Consider the following 27,949-nt stretch of genomic DNA (forward strand, 5'->3'; position numbering starts at 1 on the left):
AATGAGCCACCTTGGAAGCAGATCCTCCATCCCGTCGAGTGTTCTGATGACTGCAGCCCCAAACACCATCTGACAGCAATCACAAATGAGAATGCAAGTGGGAATGGCATAGCAGAGCCCTTCCAGAATGCACAAAATCCACGATGATAATAAATAACTGTTTTATGCTACAAAGGTTTGTAGTAATTATACAACATTAGATTACTTGAACATGATCGGAATGCTTAGTATGACAATATTTTGCTAATACATTATTTCTCAAAGTATTCTAATAATTTTGTCTATAAATGGAAACAAGATATATGTATCTATGACAAAAACAAGACCTGAATGAGATAGATCAACATATTGTTAGTGGTGTTCTCTAAAAGAGGTAAATACAAGCATTATAATCATCTTTTTCATGTTTTTCAGTGTTTTCAAATTCTCTATACTAAACATTATTTTCAAAATCAAAATAAAACAAATGCTATGTGGTTGAATTAATGATACACTGGTAAATAAAATAATAGCTACTACAAAAAGGAAAAGTTGTAAATTCTATCTGCCAAAACTTAGGGTCCCTCCCTTCCTTCCTTCCTTTCTTTTTTTTCCTCCTAGGATTCTTCTGTTTTAACCAAGGAAAAAAATCCAAAATTGATGTTAATATTTTTTTCATGCCTTATTATCTCTCTTTAGAAAGGAGGAGGTTAACTAGAAAGGCCATTTAGCAGCAGCAGCTACAATGGGACCAAGAAGGTGTGTTCTATGGGCACTGGAAGGCAGGAGGCTCTCAAGGTGAACTCCAAGTCCCATATATTTGAGTACAGTCACTTTCCTAGGCTGTGATTTCCTGAGTTTATTATTAATAGGATTATTTGAAATATTAGTGCTCCCCAAGTACATGAATCTTAATAGCTTAGATAATCCCATGAACCAGATCATGTACTCCCACAGACTTCTTAAATATTTGTCTGTAATTGTAAAGCACTGAAGTATTAAGGCTCAGAATTTAATTAGATAATTCACTAGAGAAGAGTTACTTTTTTAGGCAGTAGTGCATGCAGGATTCATGGTACAGTGAATTACATCTTAGTTAAAATAGAAATTTATCATAAAGAAGGTCTCGTCTACAGAGCTACAGACTAGTAGAAACATAAACTGAAGTGAATGCATCTACCTCTAGAGAATAACAAGACCACTCTTCTGCAGAGCATCGACTTTGGAGGACAGACATCAACACAGTAACTGGAGCACACGTATAATTGATTTGTTCCTTCTGTTAGACATGGTTTAAAAGATTCATTCGGTTTTGCTTTTCTTTTTAGAACGAGCTTATTCTCATGAAGATTTATGTTCTAATTATTCCTAAACAACAGTAAATGCAATTAAGGTTTCTGACCCCAAACATAAGACATAATAAGGATGTTGGCAATGTAAATAGTTAATTTAGCTATTTATTAGTCTATTTAATCTGCATTGTTAATCAAAAAAGTAAGAAAACTATAAACATTAGTTTAAAGGATTTTTTAAAATACTTGTTTCTACTTATTTCGTTTGTCTTAAGTATATATTAATACATATATTACACTATTGACTTTTCAAAAATGGCTTAAAATGCAATTGTTAAATAATTCAAATGGACTAATAATGTTAAGTATATTGAAATAATATATAAAATAAACTTTATTTAAACGGTTAAAACTATTTATGATTTAACATAACTCAGAAGAAAGGAAAAAATAACTTTGATATTGGAAATGTCAAGTACTAGATGACAATTCTTAAGCACAAATATTCTGATAATCAAGATTTCACAAAATCTAGACTACATTATATTTTGGAATACTTTTTTCTTCCTCAGGAATACTTTCAAATTAATGGTATCAAAGTGCAACCCATAGTTATTTAGTTGGCTATTTTTGAGAAACAACTTCTAAGAAGCATATAGAAAATTAAAATGCATAACCAGTAAGTCTGGATGAATATAATAAATGCTACCTGAGTATTGCAAATAATTATATGCAATACAAGTTCCATTTGTTTTCTAATTACTTAATTAGAATACAGTTGATATAATTGCAAATGAATGGGAAAATAATTACACCAGATTACAGAATAAATCTATGCAGATATGTAATAACTTTCAGAAAATGGCAGGGGCTTTGGAGCTAGAAAGATGGGATTGAGTCCGAGCTCTGCAAATGGGAAGTGGGACCCTAAGTAAGTAAGTTAGCATCTCTAAGCTTCCCACCTTTGTAAAATATGTTATCAGTGACTAAGGAGCAAGGATTTGGGCACGTTTAAATTGACAGACTAACCATATAAGAGGCACTATTTGAGTACTCAACAAAAGTCTGTTCCCTCTACTAAAATCCATTTTTGAAACAGGCACCAAAAAAGCAGCAGGGTAATAGATAGAAAAGGGAGTGATCAGAGAAAATAATCCAACACAAAAAAGCTATTGTTCAGATATATATTTTTTATAGTGCAATTGGCAGTCAAATGGATAAACAATGATATTTGCAGTGGGATGCTATAACAGTAGGGAAAATGAACAAGGTACTATCCAACTATTGAACAATATGGATATATTTCACAAACATCATTGAGTAAAAGAAGACATACACAAAACAGCACACACTGTATGAATATATATATGTAGAAAAATAGAAAAAAATAATCTAAGCTGTTAAAAGCTTGAACAGTGGCCTCCCTTGAGGTGGGTAGTGACTGGAAAGGAGCACAGCAATGTTTTGCTTCTTGATCTGCGTGATAGTTACAGAGATACACTCAGTTGTAAAACTTCATCAGACTATCCTCACAGTATGCGCATGCTCCTGTATGTATGCTACACTTCAACAAAAAATTTAACTATGGATAATTTGAATATAAACTCACCTATTTTCTCCATATTCCATGCATTCCTCACTAGGTCACATCTAATTATAATATGACAGATTAAGCATCAACCTTGAAGAGTAAATGAGGCCAGACCAATGGCCAAGGTCAGAAAGGAACAGCTGAACATTAAATCAGAATTAAATTATTTTGAAATACTAAAGAGAAAATGGTAGACACTCCTTTTTAAATGATATTTTCTCTAAATCACTGCCATAGACATGGTTAAGTTCTGGCTACTTAGGTCTTTTCCCAAGTAGAGCTCTTGAATTTGAAGGAATCACTTCCTCTGAATAGGTGGCTCTCAATCTTGAGCTATATCAGAATCACCTGGAGGGCTTGTTACCCACAGATCTTGGGTCCCATCTCCAGAGTTCCTGTCTCATTGGGTCTGGGCAGAGCCCAAGAATTTACATTGCTAATAATTCGCAGGAGATCCTGGTGCTGCTATTCTGGGACCATATATTGAGAAGTTTCAATCTTGAGTCATTTTATGCAAATTTATTATGCAAAGGAATCTCCTTTGTCTCTATATTTTCATTAATAAAATAACATCAACTACTATAAAGAGAAATGGTAAGGAATGAAGATGTACAGGTACAGTCTTTGGTACCAAGTAGGTGCAGTATTAAAAAGCAGGTATTTTAATCTTTATTTCTTGTCTTTGCCTTGTCTGAAGTCTGAAAAGTCTTCAATAGGTGGAAGAGAGCAGTTCACTTAAATTCAGTGGACTGTAAGCCTGGCTGACATTACAGTCTCCTGGGGAGTTTTTAAAACTCCAGTGTTTGGGCTATATCCCCAAACAACTAAGTCAGGATTTCTGCAGAGTGGAACTTAACCATCAATAATTTTTAAAACTCTCCAGGTGATTCTGATGTGCAGCCAAGATTGATAATCAGTGTTTTAGTTTCACAAACATTGACTAAGTGTTTACTATGTGCCATTCACTGCAGAAAACCCTGTGGGCATTAAAATGAATAAAGCAAAGTTCTTGACTTTAAGGGTCTTATAGTTTAGTCAAGGAGATGTACACATAAATGGTCGTGTTCAATGCAATGACAGAAATATTGAGAGGTAAGTATGTACCAGATGCCATAAAGGCATAGAGAAGGGCAACTGACCCTTGCCTGGCACTTTAAGGAAAAGTTTGGTGGAGGTTCTCCTTTATTAATTCATAAATTATGTTTCTATTTATTCTTTTTTTTTTTTTGAGTAACGCTGTGTCAGGCATTGTGTTAGACCCAATTATAGTTGTGATAAATTCTACAGTAGGGAGAGAGAGTACCATGAAACTTATAATAGGGAAATTTGACCAAATCAGAGAAGGTCTGGAACAGTCTTGATGTTTAAGGCATGTATGCTTGAGTTGGCGTCTAAAGAATAAGTAAAACTGATTAATATGAAGAAAAGGGGTAGGAACTTGTTCCAGGCAGAAGAGTAGTGAAAGCCCGATGATGGGAGGGGCATGGTGTTTCAAAGAACTGAAGGAAACCCCAGAAGTGCTGAGAACAAGTTGTGGGTGGTTTGTGGAAGGTGAGGGTAAAATGGCAGGCAGGGCCGTGTAGGCTGTTATGACTTCTTTATCCCAAGAAGCCTTAGGAAGATTTTAAACAGAGGATGACAATCAGATTTTTGTTTTAAAGATCAGCTTAGCTTGAGTGTGGGACACTGATTAAAAGGAAGAGGAGTGATTGAAGGGAACCTGGGCTATGACATTCCTTCCGACAAGAGGTGACTTAAGCACACTATCCCCCCATTTTTATAAATTGAAATATATTTTAACCTATAACATTGTATAAGTTTAATGTGTACATGTTCATTTATATATTGTAATATGACTGCCACTGTAGAAATAATTAGCATCTCTATCACATTACATAATTACACTTTATTTTTAGGTATTTGCAGTAATTTTTAGTCTCAGCAAGTTTGATGATTATCATAGAGTACTGTTGTCTATATTCACTGTACTGTGCATTATAATTTCTAGGGCTTGTTTACTACTCCTTGTAAGTTTGTCCCCTAAAATAACACCTGTCCTGTTCCCCCACCCGCCATCACCATTTTATTCTGTTTTAACAAGTTTGCATTTTAAAAATTCTACACATAAGTGATACCATACAGTACTTGTCTTTCTCTCCAGGCTCTTCATTCTTCTGTATCCCATCCTTCAGACAAGGACACAGATGCGAGAAACCAGGCAGGTTTCCTGCAGGGTTACTGCAGAGTAATCAGTGTTCATAATGGTAGCCATGAACCAAGGAGAAAAGCATTTATTGAGTTCTCTTTCCTTGGTCTAATAATGCAGAAAATATACCATTTATTTTAGAAATGTTTCTCTCAGATATTGTTACATCCTAAAAAATAGCTGGATAAGCTCAAAATCTGGATATATGAGGTGAGATTTATTTTGGTTTAGTTTATTTATTTTCCCTTTGATTATGCAAGTTTAATATCTTCTTTTAAAAAAAGAGGAAAATGTGCAGTCTGATTTCCTGCTCCTTTCTCCAGCATTTCTGGGACATCACCTGGAGGTTTTTAAGTTTGCTTTGCTTTGGTGTCAGCTTCTGTGTAAACAGGGTCACCAAGTGATATGGGTCTGACAGTTCCTGCAATTGTGACAAGTGGTCTGGGCATAAAAAAACAAACTATCAGGAAGCTTCCCAGCCTCAAGTAAAGCACTTCAGCAGGGGCAGCCAGGCTTAAGCTCTACCATCGCCAGTAGACTTCTCCTTTTGCAGCAAACGGAATAAACAGCACTCATACGGTCTTAAGGATCACAAGATCACCCCAAAGTGCCCCTGTGGCATTCTCTACCTTCCTACAGGAAGACTCATCTTTCCTTCCAATGATAAATGATCTTTTCTCCCTCTTTCCCCCACTTATCTGTAAGAGTCTTACAGGAGAATATCATTTACCTTGATCTGTCCACAGATTCCTGTAGACAACAAGCACAAAACATTCTCAAATTCTGTGGAGCAGAAGAACAACCTAGGAAGCATGCTATCGGCCCAAAATATGAGAAATATTAATCTGGCCAGAAAAAGAAGAGCAACTTCTCACTTTGTTCAAATTACCTTTTTGATGTTGTAGAACACAAATAATTTGCATGGGGGAAACAGTCTTCATATTAATCATATTAGAATTAATTAATAGTTGTACATCTCAACAGAAAAGATTCAGCCTAAGTTCAATGAAATTGACATTGATACAAAAATGAATATTATTTTGGCTTCTTTGCAAAGGACTAAAAAATTATTGGCTTATAGTTTCCATGATTTATTTAGCACGCAACTCCTGATACAGAATCTTCAAAAACTGTCCATAACACTATATTAGTAATCATAATTGCTTTATGACTATGGATACAGTTAGTCCCCTACATAAGAACCTTCAAGCTGTAAACTTTCAAAGATGCGAACATGCATTCCCATGTCCAATCACGTTAAGTTAGTTCATGTGTCTGGTGTACACTGTCGTGTGCATGCATCCTCTACAAGTGGTTGTGCTTTTGTGTACTTTACTGTACAGTACTGTATAGAGTACAGTAGTACAGTATCTTTATTTTAAGCCCAGGATGTCTGGAAGCAGGCATAAAAGCAGTGGTCATGCAGCTGGTACTGCTAAGAAGCAGCAGGAATTGGAGGCCCAGAGAAAAGACGAAGAGAGACAAGAGGAAGAAGTAACTGAAGAACCAAAGAGATTCAGGATGCAGGAAATGGCAAGGGGATTTTCTTTATTTGAGGAGGCACTGTGAGTTTTTGAGCCATAGCCGAATGTAGAACAGTACAGGAAGGTTGCAGCAGCCGTTGAGAAAACAATCCAGTGCTACCCTGTCATCTATGATGAGAAAAAAAGAGCTACCACCCAGACATCACTGGATCGTTTTTTCAAGAGGGTAGATAGAATTGAATCCAGCAAGGAACCAGAACCTGAGCCATCAGTGTCAGGCATGAGTAAAATTGCAGCTTGCCCTCCGTCTCCTATTGCTGACGATCCTTCAGCTCTACCATCTCCCACCACCTCTCCCTCCTTCAGTCAGTAACTCTTCCTGCCTGTTCACTCGATGCCAGCCCCTGGATGCCAGCTGTTGTACTGTACTACTGCACTTTTCAAGGTACTGTACTGTAAGATTAAAAATGTTTTTATTTTTGGTGTTTGTTTTTTATGTATTATTTGTGTGAAAAGTATTATGAACCTATTACAGTACAGTACTATATAGCCGATTGTGTTAGTTGGGTACCTAGGCTAACTTTGTTGGACTTATGAACAAATTGGGCTCTCGGAACGGAACTCGTTCATATGTAAGGAACTTACTGTACTACAATTGCAGATCAATAGTACAGTTAACATGTAAAAAGATAAGAAAAAAATAAAAATAAAGCTAAGAAAAAAGTCAGAATCATACTCTTCATAGCTTAGACACGATGATGATGCCAACTTAAGCTCTGAATAAAGCATTTCAACATTGGTAACCCACAGATTAGTGTGATTCAACATTGGTAGCCCACAGGTTACACACAGAAGAACTCAGTTGTTGACCTAAAAGACACTTTCTAAATTTGGCCTACACTAAATTATTGATATTTGATTCAAATTGAGAATATCAGTAGGGAAATAAAACTAAATTAGCTCTCCCCAGCAAGCTCCTCTGACTCCAAAATAACAGTGCTAGATCCTGTATAGTGGATCTTGCACAGGATCCCAGAGGCAGGATTATTATCACATGACCAGGAAATTTTTCAGGACAGTAAATTTGAGTAAGTTTGAGAAGCATTCATACTTCTTCCCTCTTCATTATAGTCATGGGGAAACTGAGGACAGGTATGGCATTCATGAAACAGTTTATTGTGTTGGGTGGTTTTCCAATAATACATCAAAAATGTCCCTTTGGAGTCTTGCCCCTCCGAAGACTGCATATGCTTACATTCACTCATATGAAAGATAGGTCTTTTTATTACTATGATCATTAGAAAGAGAGGTTTTGATCACTTGTCACCATAAACAATTGCAACTAAAATAGAATGAATGTTTACGCATAAAATATATAAAAATAAAAAAAAATACAAGTTTATATTTATCATATTGGGAGGCATTTCTCTAAGCCTAGAAAAAAAATAAACACAACAAAGTGAAAGATAAACATTCATAAAATTCAAAATTTCTTCAAGTCAAAAAACAATTAAAACCAAAAAGTTAGTGATATATTTAAAGAAAGGACAATAAAACTAATGATTGAATTGTACATATAAATGTTTAAAAAAATACTAAGACTACAAAAGATAAATGAATGGAATAAGTAAATGTTATTCACAATAAAGCTAAAAAAAAACAACCTGAGAATAATAGTCAAATTGGTATTTAAATACATATTAAAATATATGTGTATCTTTATAGTATTTATATGGATACAAACATATGGATATATATTGAGCATTTTAATTTTATATATGAATATATAAATATACTCAAGGGACTATAGTCAAGAAACCATGCCTAAGGACATTGATCTGCTTGATTAAAATGCTGCGCTGTAATGGATAAAAATTTGGGGGGCCTTGAGTATACTTCACATAGGATGAATATGAAATATTTGGGGACTACGTTTGTCAGCCTCTAAGATGGTCTCCCCAAATCCTCACCCTTTGGTAGCCCCCTCCAGCACTGAATTAGAGCTGACTTGTGTGACAAAAAAAATACATACATGGTGAAAATAACAGGTTACTTCCAAAGAGAGATCAGGCAAGGCACTGAAATCTCTCTTTATCTTCTGCGTTACTCACTCTGGGATAATCCAAGTACCATGTTATGAGGACTCTCAAGTAGCACTGTAGAGACTTTCATGTGGAGAAACCTGAGGCCTCATGACATCAGCAAACACCAATTACCCATCTATGTGAGAGATCTACCTTGGATGTCTATCCTCCAGCCTCAGTCAAGCTGTCAGATGACTGCAGCCCCAGCTGATACCTGACTGCAACATCATTAAAGCCAGAACCTCCCACTTAAGCCAATCCCAAATTCCTAATACACACAAACTGTGAACAACAGTAATTTTTTTTTAAGTCACTAAGTTTGGGGTAATTTATTACATAGTAATATAACACTAATACTTGTGCGTATGTGTGTGATGTGTATGTGTGGGGGTTCTGTATGCATTCAATTAGTAGTTAGGTTATATATAATCTATCAATTTAATAATCACTCTGTTTTTCTTTATTGGACTATAATTGCTTTACAATGTTGTGTTAGTTTCTGCTGTACTACAAAGTAAATCAGCTATACATATACATATGTCCCCTCCCTCTTTAGCCTCCCTCCCATCCTCCCTATCCCACCCCTCCAAGTCTTCATAAAGCAGCGAGCTGATCTCCTTGTGCTATGCAGCAGCTTCCCACTAGCTATCTGTTTTACACATGGTAGTGTATATATGTCAATGTAACAGGCTATGCATTGCCTAAGGGCAGTATAAACCAACAAAACCATTTTGGAATGGTTTTTCAATATATAACAGGAACCTTAAAACGTTTTTAAGGCTATCTCAAATAATAAAAAGTAATATTTCAAAATATATCAACAACCTAAATATAAGAACTGAAACTATAAAACTCTTAGAAGAAACCACAAGGGTACAACTTCATGACCTTGAATTTGGCAATGTATTCTTAGATATGGTACCAAAAGCATGAGTAACAAGAGACAAAAATAGATAAATCATACTTCATCAGAATTTTAAAAATGTATGCACCAAAGGACATTATCAAAAAAGTGAAAAAACAATCTACTGAATGGAAGAAAATATTTGCAAATCATATATTTGATAAGGGTCTTCTATCCAGAATATCTAAACAGCTCTCAAATTCAACTACAAAAAGAAAAAAAAAAAAACAACGCAATGGACTTGAAGAGACATTTCTCCAAAGAAGAAACACAGAAGGCCAACAAATATATAAAAATATGCTTAACATCATTAGTCTAATTAGGGAGGTATACACCAAAACCACAATGAGATATCAATTCATATACATTAGGATAGCTACAATAAGAAGAATGGAAAATAACAACTGTTGGTGAGGATACAGAGAAACTGAAACACTTGTACATTGCCCGTGGGAATATAAAATGGTGCAGCCATTTTAGAAAGTGATTTGGTGGTTTCTCAAAAAGATAAACATAGAATTATCATATTACCCAGCAATTTCACACCTCAATATTTATCTCCGAAGTTGAAAACAGGTACTCAAAAAAAATGCTTGTGCACAAATGTTTACAATAACACTATTCATAACAGCCAAAAGGTGGAAAAAACCCAAGTATCCTTCAATGGATAAATGAATAAATGTAGTACATACATACAATGAAATAGTATTCAACCATAAAAAAGGAACGAAGTAGTGATACATATTATAATGTGGATAAATCTAAAAAGCATTCTACTAAGTGAAAGAAGCCAGACAACAGTCATATACTGGATGATTCCATTTATGTAAAGTATCCAAAATAAGCAAAGACTATGTGGAACTAGCAGAAGGATAGACACATAGATCAGTGAAACAGAATAAAACAAATTGTAGCTACTGAAACCTGAGATTTTTAAAAGTTTATTATCATTTTAATATAGCAGTCATTTTAAGTTAAAACTCTTTAGATAAATATTGTTTTAAAAACCTGAGGATGCTGTAATAGTTTGGTTATAAAGCTCAAGCACTTTTCCTACTATTACATGTTTTTCAAAATCTCAATGAGTAGAGAGAACACAGAACAAAGGTAAAGGAAAAGGGCTAAAATTTATAACAGGAAAAAGATGTCTTTGATTACAGTCTCCCCGCCTTTTGTAGAGTAAATTAATTATTTTAAATAAGAAATATAAACTTGTCTAAAAATATAACACATGTATATTTCAAAAGACTAAAACCATCAAGTAGAAGGTCCTTTGAACAGTAACATTTCATGTGCTCGAAGGGTTTCAATGCATTATAGGAGGCTTCTTGCTTTAAGTCTATAAATTTTTATTGTCTGCCTTAAAGCACACAAAACATTCTTGAATAATTTCCAAAATCATTTATTTTCTATAGAAGCTAATCTGCTGAATTGCCTTTTCAACATTTACTTTCCTTTTTAACAGTGCAAATTATATCTGAGTAAAAATACTCCACAACCATACATATTGCTCTAATTGTGCTATAGAGTTGACATGGAATAATGAAATACTAATTGCAATTAGAACACTTTATTTGTTCAGAATTGATTCCTTGCCTTGCCCCACTTTTAGAAATTTCTACAACCACAAGGCTTATGCTCAAAAACCAACGAAGAATCCTTTGACCATAAACTGAATCAATGTTTTCACCAGCTCTTCCCACAATATACACTGCAGCTCAGGCACAGCCATTAGGAAACCCCTTAATCTACATATACATACAACCCAAGTAGATATTAAGGCTTACCCTGGAATTGTCAAAAGCCCCCATTTTTTGGATTTGCTAAGCTCTGCCACACTCTCCTCTAAAAGAGATGGACTTGGACCAGAACAGGCACCTAGCAGATTGTTCCAGTTATTTGTTAGCTGGGTGTGGAAGAAAGGACATTGTTGCCAAAACTCTCTTGTGCAATATCGGTTATCAGTATTCACCTGCACCTACTGGATATGTCAAATTTTCTCTAGTTGAGTAGATGACCAAGGACAACTATGAACTGTCACTTGAATGCAACACAACTATGAACTGTCACTTGAATGCAACACAACTATGAACTGTCACTTGAATGCAAAACACAATGAAAAAATTGTTTTCAAAGATCACTGCTTTACCTGTTTGACATCATATGCCAGAAGAACATATTTTAAATCGGGTGAAACTGAATATCTTGATGCTTTGAAGGTTACCTAGAAATAAAAAGAAACAATTATTTTAAAGAGCTTAATAACAGAAAGATTGACATGCATTTGGATATGTAAGTATTAAAAAAGATGTCCATTCTCCTCCTAACATTGTAAAATAGGCTTTCTTGTTCGTATTATAAGTATGCACAGGCATGTACGTATGTATGACCTTACAGATGGATATAGAAACTTGGAGAGGCTATATTAGACACTTCATTAAGAAAAGTTTTGTTAATGTATCTCCCCTACATGTTATCATGTAAAGACTAAGTTCATATTTTCATTTATAAGGATAAAAAAGCAAAACATCATTGAACTTCTTAAGTAACCAAAATGCTTTTATATTTGCATGTTGGATTAATCAAAAGGAAAAGAAATAGTGGCATTCTGTGGTGTCATGATTTTCTGTCTCTGCACTTTTTTTTTCCACAGGTTGTATATTTATATTTTTAAAAAGACATATGTTAAAGACAAAATCTCCTTAAAGGAAACTCCCAGAATGAGGCAGATTAAAACACAAATACATAATTGATTATACTCAATATATGTATGTGGTATAGAAATATAAACAAATACACTATACATGTTTAGTTTTGAGCTTTTTATTTTACCATTGAATAAATCCAATGTTAGAAAGACTTAAACATAAGAACATAAAGTGAAGGATAAATACACTGAGAGTGGGAAAATGGTTTTATTTGGCATAGAGATTACATGTAATTTCATATCTAAAGAGAAGGCAAGCAAATTGAGTTGCTGCATCAAAAGCCTACAAAACGCAAACAAAAAAATAAAATAAACTGTACATGGATTTTAAGCAAACTAATTTGTATGGTTTTTGCAGAGAAATACAGGTATAAATAATTGTATACATTTTATGTATGGGCAGTTTCAACAACACTGGTCTCCAAGAAAAACAGAAAAGGGTGAAGTCATGGTTTTAGTACTTAGAAATTCCCAAAGACAATGGAAAGGATAAGAAACTCAGAAGAACCAATATCTGGCAAAGCTTGCATGGTATAATAAAAAATACATTTGGTCTTTTTCCCTGGTTCCTGGCACAGAGCTTCTAAAATGCTTGGAATTTCCTGAGCGATAGAAGGGTCTTTTGTTAATTAATAACTAGCCCTCCTCTTTGACCACACACAGGTTATGTTAATGAGATGACTCCAGGATTGGGGGTGGGGGGAGAGTGGCAAGATAGCTTCTGGAGAAGAACCAGCCACCTGATTAGAGAGCGAGAACTTTGAACCCTACCTGGAGGTCAGTGAGGGTGGTGGGACTGGAGCTGAAGTTCAAGCATGTGGCCGATGATTTAATCAATCGGGCCTAGGTAACAAAACCTCAGTAGAAAACTTCTGAACCATGAGATTTGCAGAAGCTTCCTTGTTAGTTAACATATCAATGTAGCTGGAGGGGACATATCCCAACTCCACAGAGAAAAAGACTGTACTTAGGACCCTTCTCCATTCACCCTATTTACCTCTTCATCTGGCTTTTCATTTGTATTCTTTATAATAAACCGGTAATCATAAGTATAATTCTTTCTATGTCATTCTAGCAAATTATCAAATCTGAAGGGAGATTGTGAGAACCACCAAATCTGTAAACCAAGTCCGATAAAAATGCAAGTAGCCTGGGGTCTCAGGACTTGAAGCCGGTATCTGAAATGAGAGCAGGCACTGAGTCCTTAACCCGTGGGGTCTTCACTAACTCTGAGTAGTTAGTATCAGAATGAATTGGATTGTAAGTCACCCAGGGAATTGTTGAAATAACACAGTCTGTTCATTTCTGAACCAGATATGCAAGAGAATGGAGTACTCTGGGAGAAAATGCTTGTACATGGTAACGTTGATTTAGAAGAGGTGTTGCCTACATACATCCATCTTGTACCATCCACTTAGAAGAAGATCAGAATAATCACTGGCAAAAATTCACCTCAAGGAATTTGTTTTTCATTTTTTCGAAAAGCCATTTCAATAATAATGAAAATAACAACAACAAACAACAATCACAACAGTAGGGCTACCATTGATCTATCATCTATCATAAGCTCTGAAATTGCTTAGAATGCTGTGGTTCTCAATAATTCCCCCACCTCCTGCCCCATGTCAAAGCTGTGAGGGAGCTATCTTCATTCTAACCTTTTCTTTTTTTCTCATTAACTTATTGTATATTGAAGCTTGATAGATATTAGCCTGTGTGAGATTTCGGGTGACATACAGAACACAAGGTCCTCTCACTCAGCATTGCACATTGCAGTATCAGGAGGTATATTGTTACACAAAAGGAGGTTTATTGTTATTTAAAAATTGGTTAAAAGGGCAATGCCATCATTCCAGTCCTATGAGAATAAGAAAACTCTAATAATACGGTTCTTAAACTTTTGTCAAGGTCACAGAGAAGTATACATAATGAAAGAATGCAGGAGGAACTCCTTTCATAAGCCCTATGCCAACAGGAGATTCTTTCTTTTCTCCCTTCCTCTCTTCCTTCCCTCCTTCTTTCCTTCCTCCCTTCCCCTTTCCTCTCTCTCCTCTCTTTCTCTCTCTCTCTCTTGTTTTAGAGAGCTACCCTGTCTGAAGTCTGAATTATTTAAGGAAAATCTCACCCCCCTTGTCCCCATCCGTTCTCACGGAATGTTGCTCACGCAAATTAACTTCACATGTTCACAGGTGCATCTGAGCCTCTGGTAACAACATTTTAGTATCTTTTACAGTTCCTACAATTATCCAGTCTGGCACTTTATTAATTATCACTATACTGCCTTCAGCTTCTGCAGCATACAACCTGGGAAACTTTCCAAATACCTTTTCAAAGGCCCAAGCTGCTGAAACTTCGAACTTAAGAGTTGTGCACAGGTAGTGCTGCAAGGAGACTTGCTGATGATACACGTGTAAGAAACATATCCTTGCCGCTTAGTCAAGGGGCATGGGAAGTTTCAGGCAAATCCCTCTTAACCTAAGCCATTAATGCTATCATCTGCTGCATCTGGGTGATTAATCTTTCCTAGCAGCCACCAGAGACCCCTTGGTCTACATTGACCCTAATTACAGACATTAATATAGTTCCAGTTGAGTCTCAACTTGATATGGCCTCAAATTAGTGTTTTGGGAAGCCTATTATTGCCAATAAGGCTATTATGTTACCTACATATTTAATCACTTAATTACTATTGTAATAAAAGTATGCAGAAATATTTTCTACATGTGTTTATCGGTATTATTCAGCAATGATGCTTACTAATGCATTTTTGAACAAAGGGCATTAAAATGCATGAACTCTGCCATCTAGGAACATTCAATTAAAGCCAAATAAGGTGGGATAAACAGGAAAACAAATGGGCAGGTGGTTAACTAAACAAATTAACAAGGGAGACAAGCCATCTGATCAGTTGAGAAACAAATGCATGCTTTCAGGCAGCTTGGCAAGATTTTGTAGCACCTCATTTGTATGTATCATTCAACTATACCAAAACTAACTTATTGAACATTCAAAATAAGATGAACACCATGGTAAACACTGAAGGTGCTACAAAGTTGAAAAACAAAGTCACTAGAATCTTTCCCATCTCATATTGGGCAGGATAAGACAAGCACTGTGTTTCTCTGCCCCAAAGGCCTTAAAAGACTGGATGTGTGGTAGAAGAAAGCAGCTGAGTAAACTGAGGACAAATGGAGCAGTCAGGCTGTCAAAAGGGGGCAGTAGCCCCTCACCTTCAAATAATCATTATCTTATAGGAAATTATATACAGTATTTCTAACTTTCCAATTTTTTTCAAGATAAGCTGGAAATCAAACTGTTAATTTACAATCTCATGATTCTTAAATTATAGCCCGATACTTTGAAACATATATGTGTACCAGATTCTGCCTAGGGGATGCTAGTTTGCTTAATTTTGGTAAAGCAAAAATTGCCATAAGGATAAGGGGGGTGGGGTGGGGGTGGAAACAACGTTATGAGATTTAAAAAACAGGTGGTGTATTTTTCATATACTTGGTGGTAATGTAAGTGAAAACTTCATGATCCCACGTTTTCCAGTTAAATGAAACTATAGACTGCATTATGAGAACAACCTTTAAAAATGTACATGTAGTTTTAAAAGATTCCCAGAGAGGTGGGGCTAGCCCCATGGCTTAGTGTTAATATTATACGTGTATTATTACCAACATGAATATGGCAGAGCTAATCACTGTTTTCATGAATGGCGAAATTTAAAGCCAAGGAAGCAACAGAATCAGATTTGAATTTAGAATGATTCCTCTGGCAATTGGGTGAGTTAGATCTGATGACATCTTGAGGTCAGTGAGATCTGGTAAGAAGCTCTCATGACAATCCAGACAAGCAACGTCAAGAAGTTAAGAAAGATGCAAGGGCATAGGGAGGAGGGTACATCTGCAAGGGAGATTGCTGATAAAAACAAAAGAATTTATTGATTATATCTAAAGCCTAAGAAGAAAGTGTACAAAACAATTTTGGGTTTTCACGTTTTTATCACTGGGTAAATGTTGCTACTGCAACCAAACTTGGGAAAAAGCAAAAACCAGGCATATTTTGAGGAAAATTTTAGACATACCAATTTTAGATATACTATGGTTTTAATCCTAGTGGGATATTCAATAGGGGATATTCAAGCTTTTTGTACATAAGCCTGGAGTTTAAGAGAGATATCTGGGACTTTATGGAGTATTAGATGAAAGTTTACATTCAATGTAAATTCATTCTCATCAGATAAAAGGAGCAAAACCTCTCAAACAACATGTTCTACTATGAGTGGATCAGTAACAATGCAGTTATTATGAGTAATATTTATGATTACTTTTATAAGTAAACCTGCTCCACCTGCCATAATAACTTCACCTCTCCCTGCTCTTTATTCAAGCTGTATTTCTCTCAAATATCATTCTAATTCTCCCTCTTTAAGCCTTCTCTGTCCTTTTCAGTGCAAGTGATTCATCTGAGTCATATGTATACAATTATATGTGCAGTTCATTTAATCACTGATCGCTTCCATTATTGCTCTTCTGAGTTGTTTGGAACCTCAATTTACATCTACTGCCACAGTAATGCCCCTATTAAGAGGCTCCATTGCAATGATTCATTCTTGTCAGAAACATTATAACTAGAGGTAAAACTAGACAATGGACTAGACTATTCCAAGATGTCAGATATTGAATATCATGGCAAGAAATCATTAAACACAAACATAAATATCAGAAGTGCCAGAACATATAAAATATGTATTTGTATGACTTAAGGCTGAGAAAAGAATGAGCAAGAGGAGAAGAACAAGAGGTTGGATTAAAATTAACAAAAGCTGGTAGAAGACTTGGTTGCCTTAAGATTGAGAAATGACAGATGCATAAGAACAGTACAGTTCAGGTGAGTCTTATTCTAGATCTTGTAACATGCTGGTGATAAAAATATGTATAGGCATCTCTATTACAAAAAAAAAAAATTACCGTTCCAAGAACTTGAGTTGGAGAATCCGCTAAGTCTTAAAGTGTAGGTGGGTACATTTTCAACAGATATAGAATGATGAAAACAAGAAACTAGGTCCTTATGGTCTTTTTTCCTGCTCTCTCCACCTCACCCAACCAAAATCCTACACACACACGCACAAACACACACATCTTATGTTTAATTTATTTGGCTATAATTTCCCTCATTACCTAATCTAATTTTTAGCTTATTGATAACTGACAAAAAATGTTTAGAAAAGTCATCTCTTATTCTAGAAAAATAAAATATTAGTTTTTCAAGTCTGTGATTAAGTATATATTGTCAATAAGCTTCTTTTACAATGCAGTCTATAAATAATCATGAAATGAGCATGAGGAAAGATTTTAAAAAGCCAGTTGACCTTAAGTGGATGGCAGGAGGGAAATGCTTACTATACAATTGATAAAAAAGGAAAAGAAGGTCGAAAGAAGGCAGAAAAGAAGGCAAACCAAATTGCAGTCTATTAAGTGATACCAAAGATGGACTCTCTTTCTCTGTCTGGCTTCAAGTGAAAGAAACAAGGAAGAGGCAGAGTGATTGGTTTTTTTTTTTATCTTGCAGATCTAAATAAAGCCATGTTCATTTGTTATAGCCATAACTGTGTTTATATGCAAAGATTTCTTTAAAAATCAGACCTTTTATTGTATTTTTTTAATGTTCTCTTTGCGTAGCTACCCAATTAATTAGTATAGTGTCTGAATTATATTACTTTGTGATACCTAGGACATCCATGTTGTATAAACATAATAGATCACCTCCATTTTTTTTTCTTGGCACCATGCATTTTATTGATTCTAGAATATTTTATTAAAAAACTCAATGGAAAAAATGCCATGGCGCAAGTAGGTAGTTTTTAAGACTAGTAAATCAGTACTTACTAACTCATGTAGAATGCCTCACATATATCTTTATTGCTCAATAAATGTGAATGGCCAAATTAATATTTTATTGATTTGGATCATAGTCCATACACTAAAACATTTAAAAAACAATTTTTATTTTTAATAGAAGGTAAAACTAATGGTCTCTGAATTCTGTTAATAACTTTAAAAAAAGGGCCAACAAGATGACTTTGAGAAAAATGTCAGTATTTCTGCACTGAAAAATACAACAAATTAGGAAACCTTAGGCTGGAGAAGGAAGTTAAGGAATATTGTAAACTGTATACTTACACAAATTATTCGTTTGAAGTTCAGTTACACTAATCTGATTCTTCAAATTGTCTTAATGTTTTCTAATCACAATACTTCAAACATAATTTATCTTAAGTGGCATTATTACATTCAGGTAAAGAATGTAATGCACTAAATGTAATGCACTAAAAAATACAGCATAGAGAAAGAAATTAAAAGTTATGAAAGTCCAAAAAATATCACATTAGAATTTCTGGATAAGTTTTCCTAATCATGGCCTAATATAATTTGTTCAATACAATGCTTATAAGACAAGTTGACTGGATTTTTCCAGTAGCAAATTACTTAAGTACATTTTTGCAATGATATTCCATAAGATAAATATTAGAGAGAAAACCTAATTAATAGTTACTATTTTAAAACATGATATGGACATTTCAAGAATTTGTGTCAGTAATGTGATTTTATATCTCTCATAGGCCAGGAAGTGGCTACCAAGAACTTTGGAATTTTCATATTTTTAAAAAGAAGAGAAAATATAATGACCAATATCGCTTCATAAAAAAATTTAACCTCGCTGAATCTTCTTTAAAAATGAGGGAAAAATAGGAAAATACTAGTGCTGTAAAGATTAAATTTTGGTTGACAGGTGATCGATTTTTCTTATGGATCACAGACCCATTTAAAGTTGGTATGACATCATTAGTTTAGCATTACCATTGATAATCCCAAAGAACAAGAGAGAACATAGGTTAGTAACTAAAAAGAAACTTATTTGTTGATATTTAATAAATTCTGGTATATTCTTCAATAATATCAGATTAGATATCTACTTTCTTCTCTCTTATTTTTATCTTTGGTAAAACTATTTATATAAAGAGTATAATATTTATTTCTTGTTTTCATCTGAATGGACCTTGGATGCAGAGAATTAGATTAATAATAACTGTTGTCTCTTGACAGAGTGTCATTTGTAATAAATTTAGCCAATAAAAATATAACATGCCCAGTTAAACTTGAATATCAGATAAACAACAAATATGCTGTAATCTATGAAAATAATGACAATCCATACAATAATGTGAAAATAACATAAAAGTATGGAATATCCTATAAAAATTAGTGAGCTACAAATAAATATAAATATACATGAATCAGTAACAGAATGCTGTGATAAAAGGACACATATGAAAATCATGGACAGCCCGGTTCCTCTATTAAAAGTTCAAAACCAACTAAATATGTCATTTAGGCAAACATATACATAACCAAACTGAGTTAGACATTCACCAGAAACCCAAAATGAAAAGAACTGAGGACAGTCTCAGAGACCTCTGGAACAATATTAAATGCACCAACATTCGAAATATAGGGGTCCCAGAAGAAGAAGAGAAAAAGAAAGGGACTGAGGAAATATTTGAAGAGATTATAGTTGAAAACTTCCCTAATATGGGAAAGGATAGGTCAATCAAGTCCAGGAAGCACAGAGGGTCCCATACAGGATAAAACCAAGGAGAAACACACCAAGACACATATTAATCAAACTATCAAAAATTAAATACTAAGAAAAAATATTAAAAGCAACAAGGGAAAAGCAACAAATAACATACAGGGGAATCCCCATAAGGTTAACAGCTGATCTAGCAGCAGAAACCCTGAAAGCCAGAGGGGGTGGCAGGACCTGTTTAAAGTAATGAAAGGGAATAACCTACAGCCAAGATTACTCTACCCAGCAAGGATCTCATTCAGATTCAACAGAGAGATTAAAACCTTTACAGACAACCAAAAGCTAAGAGAATTCAGCACCACAAATTTACAACAAATGCTAAAGGAACTTCTCTAGGCAGGAAACACAAGTGAAGGAAAACACCTACAATAACAAACCCAAAATAATTAAGAAAATGGTAATAGGGACATACATAATGATAATTACCTTAAATGTAAATGTATTAAAAGCTCCAACCAAAAGACATAGACTGGCTGAATGGATAAAAAAGCAAGAGCTATATATATGCTGTCTACAAGAAACACACTTCAGACCTAGGGACACATACAGACTGAAAGTGAGGGGATGGAAAAAGATATTCCATGCAAATGGAAATCAAAAGAAAGCTAGAGTAGCAATTCTCATATCAGAAAATATATATTTTAAAATAAAGACTTACAAGAGACAAAGAAGGACACTACATAATGATCAAGGGATCAATCCAAGAAGAAGATATAACAATTGTAAATATTTATGCACTCAACAGAGGAGCACCTCAATACATAAGGCAAATGTTAACAGCCATAAAAGGGGAAATTGACAGTAACACAATCATAGTAGGGGACTTTAACATCCCACTTTCACCAATGGACAGATCACCCAAAATGAAAATAAATAAGGAAACACAAGCTTTAAATGACACATTAAACAAGATGGACTCAATTGATATTTATAGTACATTTCATCCAAACACTACAGAATACACTTTCTTCTTAAGAGCTCAGGGAACATTCTCCAGGATAGACGATATTGTGGGTCACAAATCAAGCCTTAGTACATTTAAGAAAATTGAAATCGTATCAAGTATCTTTTCCAACCACAACGTTATGAGACTAGATATTAATTACAGGAAAAACACTGTAAAAAATACAAACACATGGAGGCTAAACAATACAATACTAAATAACCAAGATATCAATGAATAAATCAAAGAGGAAATCAAAAAATACCTAGAAAGAAATGACAATGAAAACATGATGACCCAAAACCTATGGGATGCAGCGAAAGTAGTTCTAAGAGGGAAGTTTATAGCAATACATCCTATTTCAAGAAACAAGACAATCTCAGATAAACAACCTAACCTTAAACCTAAAGCAATTAGAGAAAGAACAACAAAAGAAAACCACAAAGTTAGCAGAAGGAAAGAAATCGTAAAGATCAGATCAGAAATAAATGAAAAAGAAATGAAGGAAATGATAGTAAAGAACAATAAAACTAAATCTGGTTCTTTGAGGAGATAAACAAATTGATAAACCATTAGCCAGCCTCATCAAGATAAAAAGGGAGAAGACTCAACTCAACAGAATTAGAAAAGAAAAAGGAGAAGTAACACCAGACACTGCAGAAATACAAAAGGATCATGAGAGATTACTACAAGCAACTATATTCCAATCAAATGGACAACCTGGGAGGAATGGACAAATTCTTAGAAGAGAAGCACTGAAATTGAAACTGTGATTAAAACTCTTCCAACAAACAAAAGCCCAGGGACCAGATGGCTTCACAGGTGAATTGTATCAAACATTTAGAGAAGAGCTAATGCCTATCCTCTCAAACTCTTCCAAAATAAAGCAGAGGAAGGAACATGCCCAAACTCATTCTACGAGGCCATCATCACCCTGGTACCAAAACCAGACAAAGATGTCACAAAGAAAGAAAACTACAGACCAATATCACTGATGAACATAGATGCAAAAATCCTCAACAAAATACCTGCAAACAGAATCCAACAGCACATTAAAAGGATCATACACTATGATCAAGTGGGGTTTATCACAGGAATGCAAGGATTCTTCAATATATGCAAATCAATGTGATAAACCATATTAACAAACTGAAGGAGAAAAACCATATGATAATCTCAATAGATGCAGAAAAAGCTTTTGACAATATTCAACACTCATTTAAGATAAAAACCTTCCAGAAAGTAAGCACAGAGGGAACTTACCTCAACATAATAAAGGCCATATATGACAAACCCACAGACAACATTGTTCTCAGTGGTGAAAAACTGAAACCATTTCCACTAAGATCAGGAAAAAGACAAGGCTGCCCACTCTCACTGCTATTATTCAACAAAGTTTTGGAAGTTTTACCCACAGCAATCACAGAAGAAAAAGAAGTAAAAGGAATCCAAATTGGAGAAGAAGTAAAATGGTCAGTTTGCATATGACATGATACTATACAAGGAGAACTCCAAAGATGCTACCAGAACACTACTAGAGCTAATCAATTAATTTGGGAAAGTGGCAGGATACAAAATTAATGCACAGAAATCTCTTGCATTCCTGTACACTAATGATGAAAACTGAAGGAGAAATTAAGGAAACACTCCCATTTACCATTGCAACAAAAAGAATAAAATACCTAGGAATAAACCTACCTAAGGAGACAAAAGACCTGTATGCAGAAAACTATAAGACACTGATGAAAGAAATTAAAAATGATATAAACAGATGGAGAGATATACCATGTTCTTAGATTGGAAGAATCAACGTTGTGAAAATGACCATACAACCCAAAGCAATCTAAAGATTCATTGCAATCCCTATCAACTACCAAGGGCATTTTTCACAGAATTAGAACAAAAAATTTCACAATTTGTATGGAAACACAAAGGACCCCAAATAGCCAAAGCAATCTTGAGAAAGAAAAAGGGAGCTGGAGGAATCATGCTCCTGGACTTCAGACTATACTACAAAGCTACAGAAATCAAGACAGTATGGTACTGGCACAAAAACAGAAACATAGACCAATGGAACAGGATAGAAAGCCTAGAGATAAAGCCACGCACATATGGTCACCTTATCTTTGATAAAGGAGATCAGAATATACAATGGAGAAAAGACAGCCTCTTCAATAAGTGGTGTTGAGAAAACTGGACAGCTACATGTAAAAGCATGAAATTAGAAGAGTCCCTAAAACCATACACAAAAATAAACTTCAAATGTATTTAAGACCTAAATGTAAGGCCAGACACTATAAAACTCCTAGAGGAAAACACAGGCAGAACACTCTATGACGTAAATCACAGCAAGGTCCTTTTTGACCCACCTCCTAGAGAAATGGAAATATAAACAAATGGGACCTAATGAAACATAAAAGTTTTGCAAAGCAAAAGAAACCATAAACAAGATGAAAAGACAACCCTCAAAATGGGAGAAAATATTTGCAAAAAAAGCAACTGACAAAGGATTAATCTCCAAAATATTAAAGCAGCTTATGAGCTCAATATAAAAACAACAAACAACCTAATCCAAAAATGGGCAGTAGACCTAAATAGTCATTTCTCCAAAGAAGATATACAGATTGCCAAAAAACACATGAAAGGATGCTCAAAATCACTAATTATTACAGAAATGCAAATAAAAACTATAATTAGGTATTACCTGACACCAGTCAGAATGGGCATCATCAAAAATTCTACCAACAATAAGTGCTGGAGAGGGTGTGGAGAAAAGGGAATCCTCTTGCACTGTTGGTTGGAATGTTAATTGATACAGCCACTATGGAGAACAGTATGGAGGTTCCTTAAAAAACTAAAAATAGAACTACGATATGACCCAGCAATCCCACTAGTGGGCATATACCCTGAGAAAACCATAATTCATAAGGAGTAATGGAGCACAATGTTCAATGCAGCTCTATTTACAATAGCCAGGCCATGGAAGCAACCTAAGTGTCCATCAACAGATGAATGGATAAAGATGATGTGGTCCATATATACAATGGAATATTACTTAGCCATAAAAAGAAACGAAATTGAGTTATTTGTAGTGAGGTGGATGGACCTAGAGTCTGTCATACAGAGTGAAATAAGTCAGAAAAAGAAAAACAAATACCGTATGGTAACATATATATATGGAATGTAAAAAAAAAAAAAAAAAAAAAGGTTCTGAAGAACCTAGGGGCAAGACAGGAATAAAGGTGCAAATGTAGAGAATGGGCTTGAGGACACGTGGAGGGGGAAGGGTAAGCTGGGACGAAGTTAGAGAGTGGCATTGACATATATACACTCCCAAATGTAAAACAGATACCTAGTGGGAAGCAGCCGCATAGCACAGGGAGATCAGCTCTGTACTTTGTGACCACATAGAGGGGTGGGATAGGGAGTGTGGGAGGGAGATGCAAGAGGGAGGGGATATGGGGATGTATGTATATGTATAGCTGATTCACTTTGTTATACAGCAGAAACTAACACAACATTGTAAAGCAACTATACTCCAATAAAGATGTTAAAAAAAATACTGCAGTGGTATGCAAATCAACTGATGCTATCTCTATGCATGAGAAGTCCATAAATATTCCTTGGTTCTAGTCAAACCTACTATTTTGTAAAGATGTATAAATAAACAGTTGGACCAAAACATGTGTAGGTAACATTTCCCTTGAATGTTACCGTGAATTTCCTTTCTCTGCTTTAGGCTATTTTTATAGCATAGTTTTAAAAGCTTACAGATATTTAGTTTCCCTTTCCATATTAGTACACAAGCTTTTTTTTTTTTTAATCTTAGTAATGTTTAAGCATATAGCTTAGAATCATGTTTCCAATTCCTTTCTAATATCAGAGATTTGATAGAACTATTTATGAATGCTGGTGTTTTTTGCCAAGACCACTGGTGATATTCAAATTATTTCCAGTAGAAAGAATACAGCTAATACTTATGAAATATTTTCCTCATTATGACACTGTGAATGAGCTTTTGTTTGAAATAATTGTGGTTTTATGAGATAACTTTTCCAAACACTTAAAAATGATTAAGAGCACTTTTGGGGCTAAATCACTCCTTTCATGTAACTCCTCTTCAAAAAGTTATATACACTTTAATTTTCTCCTTCATTAGAAGTCCACCTATCTTCACTCCAAAAGAATGCCTTAAGACATAAGCCAATTATTTCAGGAAAATTATTTACTTTTGTTTTATTTTTGACAGTCACAGCCAATATTATCATTACTCATAGTGTCTGCTAACCATGATTACATAGCTAAAAGTGCCCACCATTCATATTTAAAATGTATGTAAGCAGAGAAATGACAATTTGATGTTATATTAAGTTTTAAAATAAATTGGCAGTCACATTTTTTTGCAAAATATGTCTTATTATACAATAGGCTATTCTGTTGTCACATTTTAAGTAATAATTTTTTTTCTCAATTGCCTTGGTACACTTTACTACAAAGTTTCTTATAGTGATCTAATCCAATTAATTATAATTGTCATTAAAGTATTGCTAATTGCTCAATGAAAAAAAACTGTGCTATAAATAAAAATGTTATGCTCTGGTAAGAGATTTTTTTCCCAAGAGTATGGCCTGAGAGAGGAAGCATATCCAGACTTTAGCTTAGCATGATCTTTAAAACACAAGTGTGTTTAATAATGCTATCTTGGAGTTAGAAGTAGAAAATGATTAAATAAGTTCCTTTGAATTCATCTGGATTCGTGTTAATTTGTATTTTTTGTTTGCAGTTCTGAGTTAACTAATTGGAAACATAAGTTGCTTTCCAATCTTTATCCTCACCCTCCTCCACTGAATTCTGATGCCTCTAGGACTTATAAACTGCTTAATTATCTGTGTTGTGAGATAAATGTCTTCAGGGAGCCAATGAATTTTAAAAGATCAGTAAATTAGAATATTTGTTAAATATGACTCGGTGGTAATTAAGAGTCATGGCCAACATAGAAAAGAGCAAAATAGACCTCAAAAGGATTTTTAAAAGATTAAACATACAAGCATAAAGATAAAATGGCATTAATCAGCACATGGAGAAAACTACAATGAGATGGGGTTGGTGTAAAGTACGAAGTACCAACGACAGAATGAAACAATAACCAACAAGGTTTGTTCTGTTCCTTTTCTGATGTACCAAAGAGACTAAGAAAGCAAGGAATAAATGCTGAAAAGAAAAAAAAGATAATTGGTGACCAATAGAAGACCTCATTAACCTGTGTAAGGGGATGATCAGTGTGGAACAGTCACAGAACCAGATATTCATGTACTACGTGTCTATCCTTAACTTAAATACTTGACCACTAAAGGTCTATACCCCCCATCAAAAATGTTACTTTATAATAAAGGAAACAAATACAAAAATTCATTTACTTTTGCTCTCCAAACTAGTTTTATTGAAATTAATTTGCATTGACTTTAATCAGCCAATCATTAGCTGTCATAATTACTGATTCCTGCTTTCTACCTCCTGTCCTATCTCATATGGAGAGCTTCTTTCCCATTGATTTCAGCATCTCTGGATGATTCCTTAGCCTCTTCTCTAGTATCCCCGAGGACCAACCAAATAAGAAATAATAGATACTGCTCTATGCTGTTGTTGAACTCTTTCAGGAAGGTAAGCATTACCTTCCCCAAGGAAATCCATATTCTAAGAAAGTGAGCAATATGGCTTACATTTCCTTGGCATTCCACAAGTACTATAAATCATTGCATTCAGAGTATCTGCTCTTCTAATATCTGTGAATTAACTGATTCATTTAAAAATAGAAATGCCATTATTAGTTAGTTAATAACCTAATTGCTAAAGTACCTCAGCTGGTTGGTTTAATTTAGTCTAAGAAATATATACATATATAATCACTGCATGATTTCAACAACCACTTTTCTCTTATTAAATAAAAGCACTAACAACATAAGTTTTCACTTCATCTCTTCCACCTGGCCACCCTATTACAAACATGAAGACCAAATGTTTATTCCAGATGTACAAGTAGCAATAAGTACAAAAAGTATCTGATGGTTTGCTTATTCCTTTAATTTGTATAGGAGGTCTTCTGAGGCCTAAGTTCATGTGTTATAACATAGGAACTCATCTAATAGGCAATACATTGAAACTTTGATTGTATAAAACAATGAGCAAATAACTTTAAACTATCTTTCAGTGGTGTTTGATCCTAGATTTTGAACATCTGAAACAGTTAATTCATTATCACTTACTCAATAGGTAATCATAGCTAAATCTAACCTTAAGAAGACTGAATGTACCCCAGAGTTCATATACATTTATGAGAGCAAAATAAATACATTCAGTTATTTGGATCACTGTTAGGCCAAACAATGATTCTGGAGAAGAGAAATGATACTGATAGAATGCTTAATTATAAAAGTAAAGCATATCAACTCCAACTAAAGGCCAGTTTTAGAAAGCCTGCCTTCTACTTGATTTCAAAAACCACAATTAGAAAGAAGTCAGGAAGAATGAAAAGTAAAGGGGGAGAAAAAGTTATGATGTCTTGGGTTAGATTAAACATTTTTTTTTTAATTTTGGCATTTGTATGGCTAAACTTACATAGAAAATATTGGAATAAATATTCATTCTAAAAATATTATTCTTAGAAACACTTATTCATTTACTAAAAAGGATAATTGGGGAGAAAACAGAGTGGATGGTCACATGGGAATTTTCTATCAATAGATCTACTGATTCTAATAATATCCCAGGCTTAACTTTTCACCTGAAAAGCTTTGCAAGAGCTGAAGCTGAAAAAAAAATGACCATTATGTATACCAAGAGAGCATTCTAAACAATACTGAAATGATTAAATAATTAATTATTCATTACTTACAAAAGTTGTGTTTTCCAATAATAATGTGGTAGTATTTGTTTCTATATTCAGTTTAATGACATGTCCATTCTCGCTTTTATACACCACATCTGTATCTGCAACAAAAAGATATTAACAATTGACAAACACATTGACTAGGTAATATAATGAGTGTAGAGGAGATAATGTGCATAATAAACAGACACATTAGAACAATCACTGTTAGCCTTTA

At 34.5% G+C, this 27,949-nt stretch overlaps 1 protein-coding gene across 2 annotated transcripts in view; it reads right to left on the minus strand.

Moving 5' to 3' along the window:
* The window catches only part of DPP10 (dipeptidyl peptidase like 10), a 689,759-nt gene that overhangs the window by 327,109 nt on the left and 334,701 nt on the right, over positions 1 to 27,949 (minus strand). For both annotated transcript variants that reach the window (XM_060106086.1, XM_060106085.1), the window contains exons 4-5: positions 27,739 to 27,833; positions 11,690 to 11,764 (exon numbers count right to left, since the gene is read on the minus strand). In XM_060106086.1, the coding sequence (XP_059962069.1) occupies positions 11,690 to 11,764; positions 27,739 to 27,833 (170 nt within the window). The remainder of the gene's footprint in view (positions 1 to 11,689; positions 11,765 to 27,738; positions 27,834 to 27,949) is intronic.

Source organism: Mesoplodon densirostris, chromosome 8, assembly GCF_025265405.1.
Source record: "Mesoplodon densirostris isolate mMesDen1 chromosome 8, mMesDen1 primary haplotype, whole genome shotgun sequence".
NCBI lineage: Eukaryota > Metazoa > Chordata > Mammalia > Artiodactyla > Ziphiidae > Mesoplodon > Mesoplodon densirostris.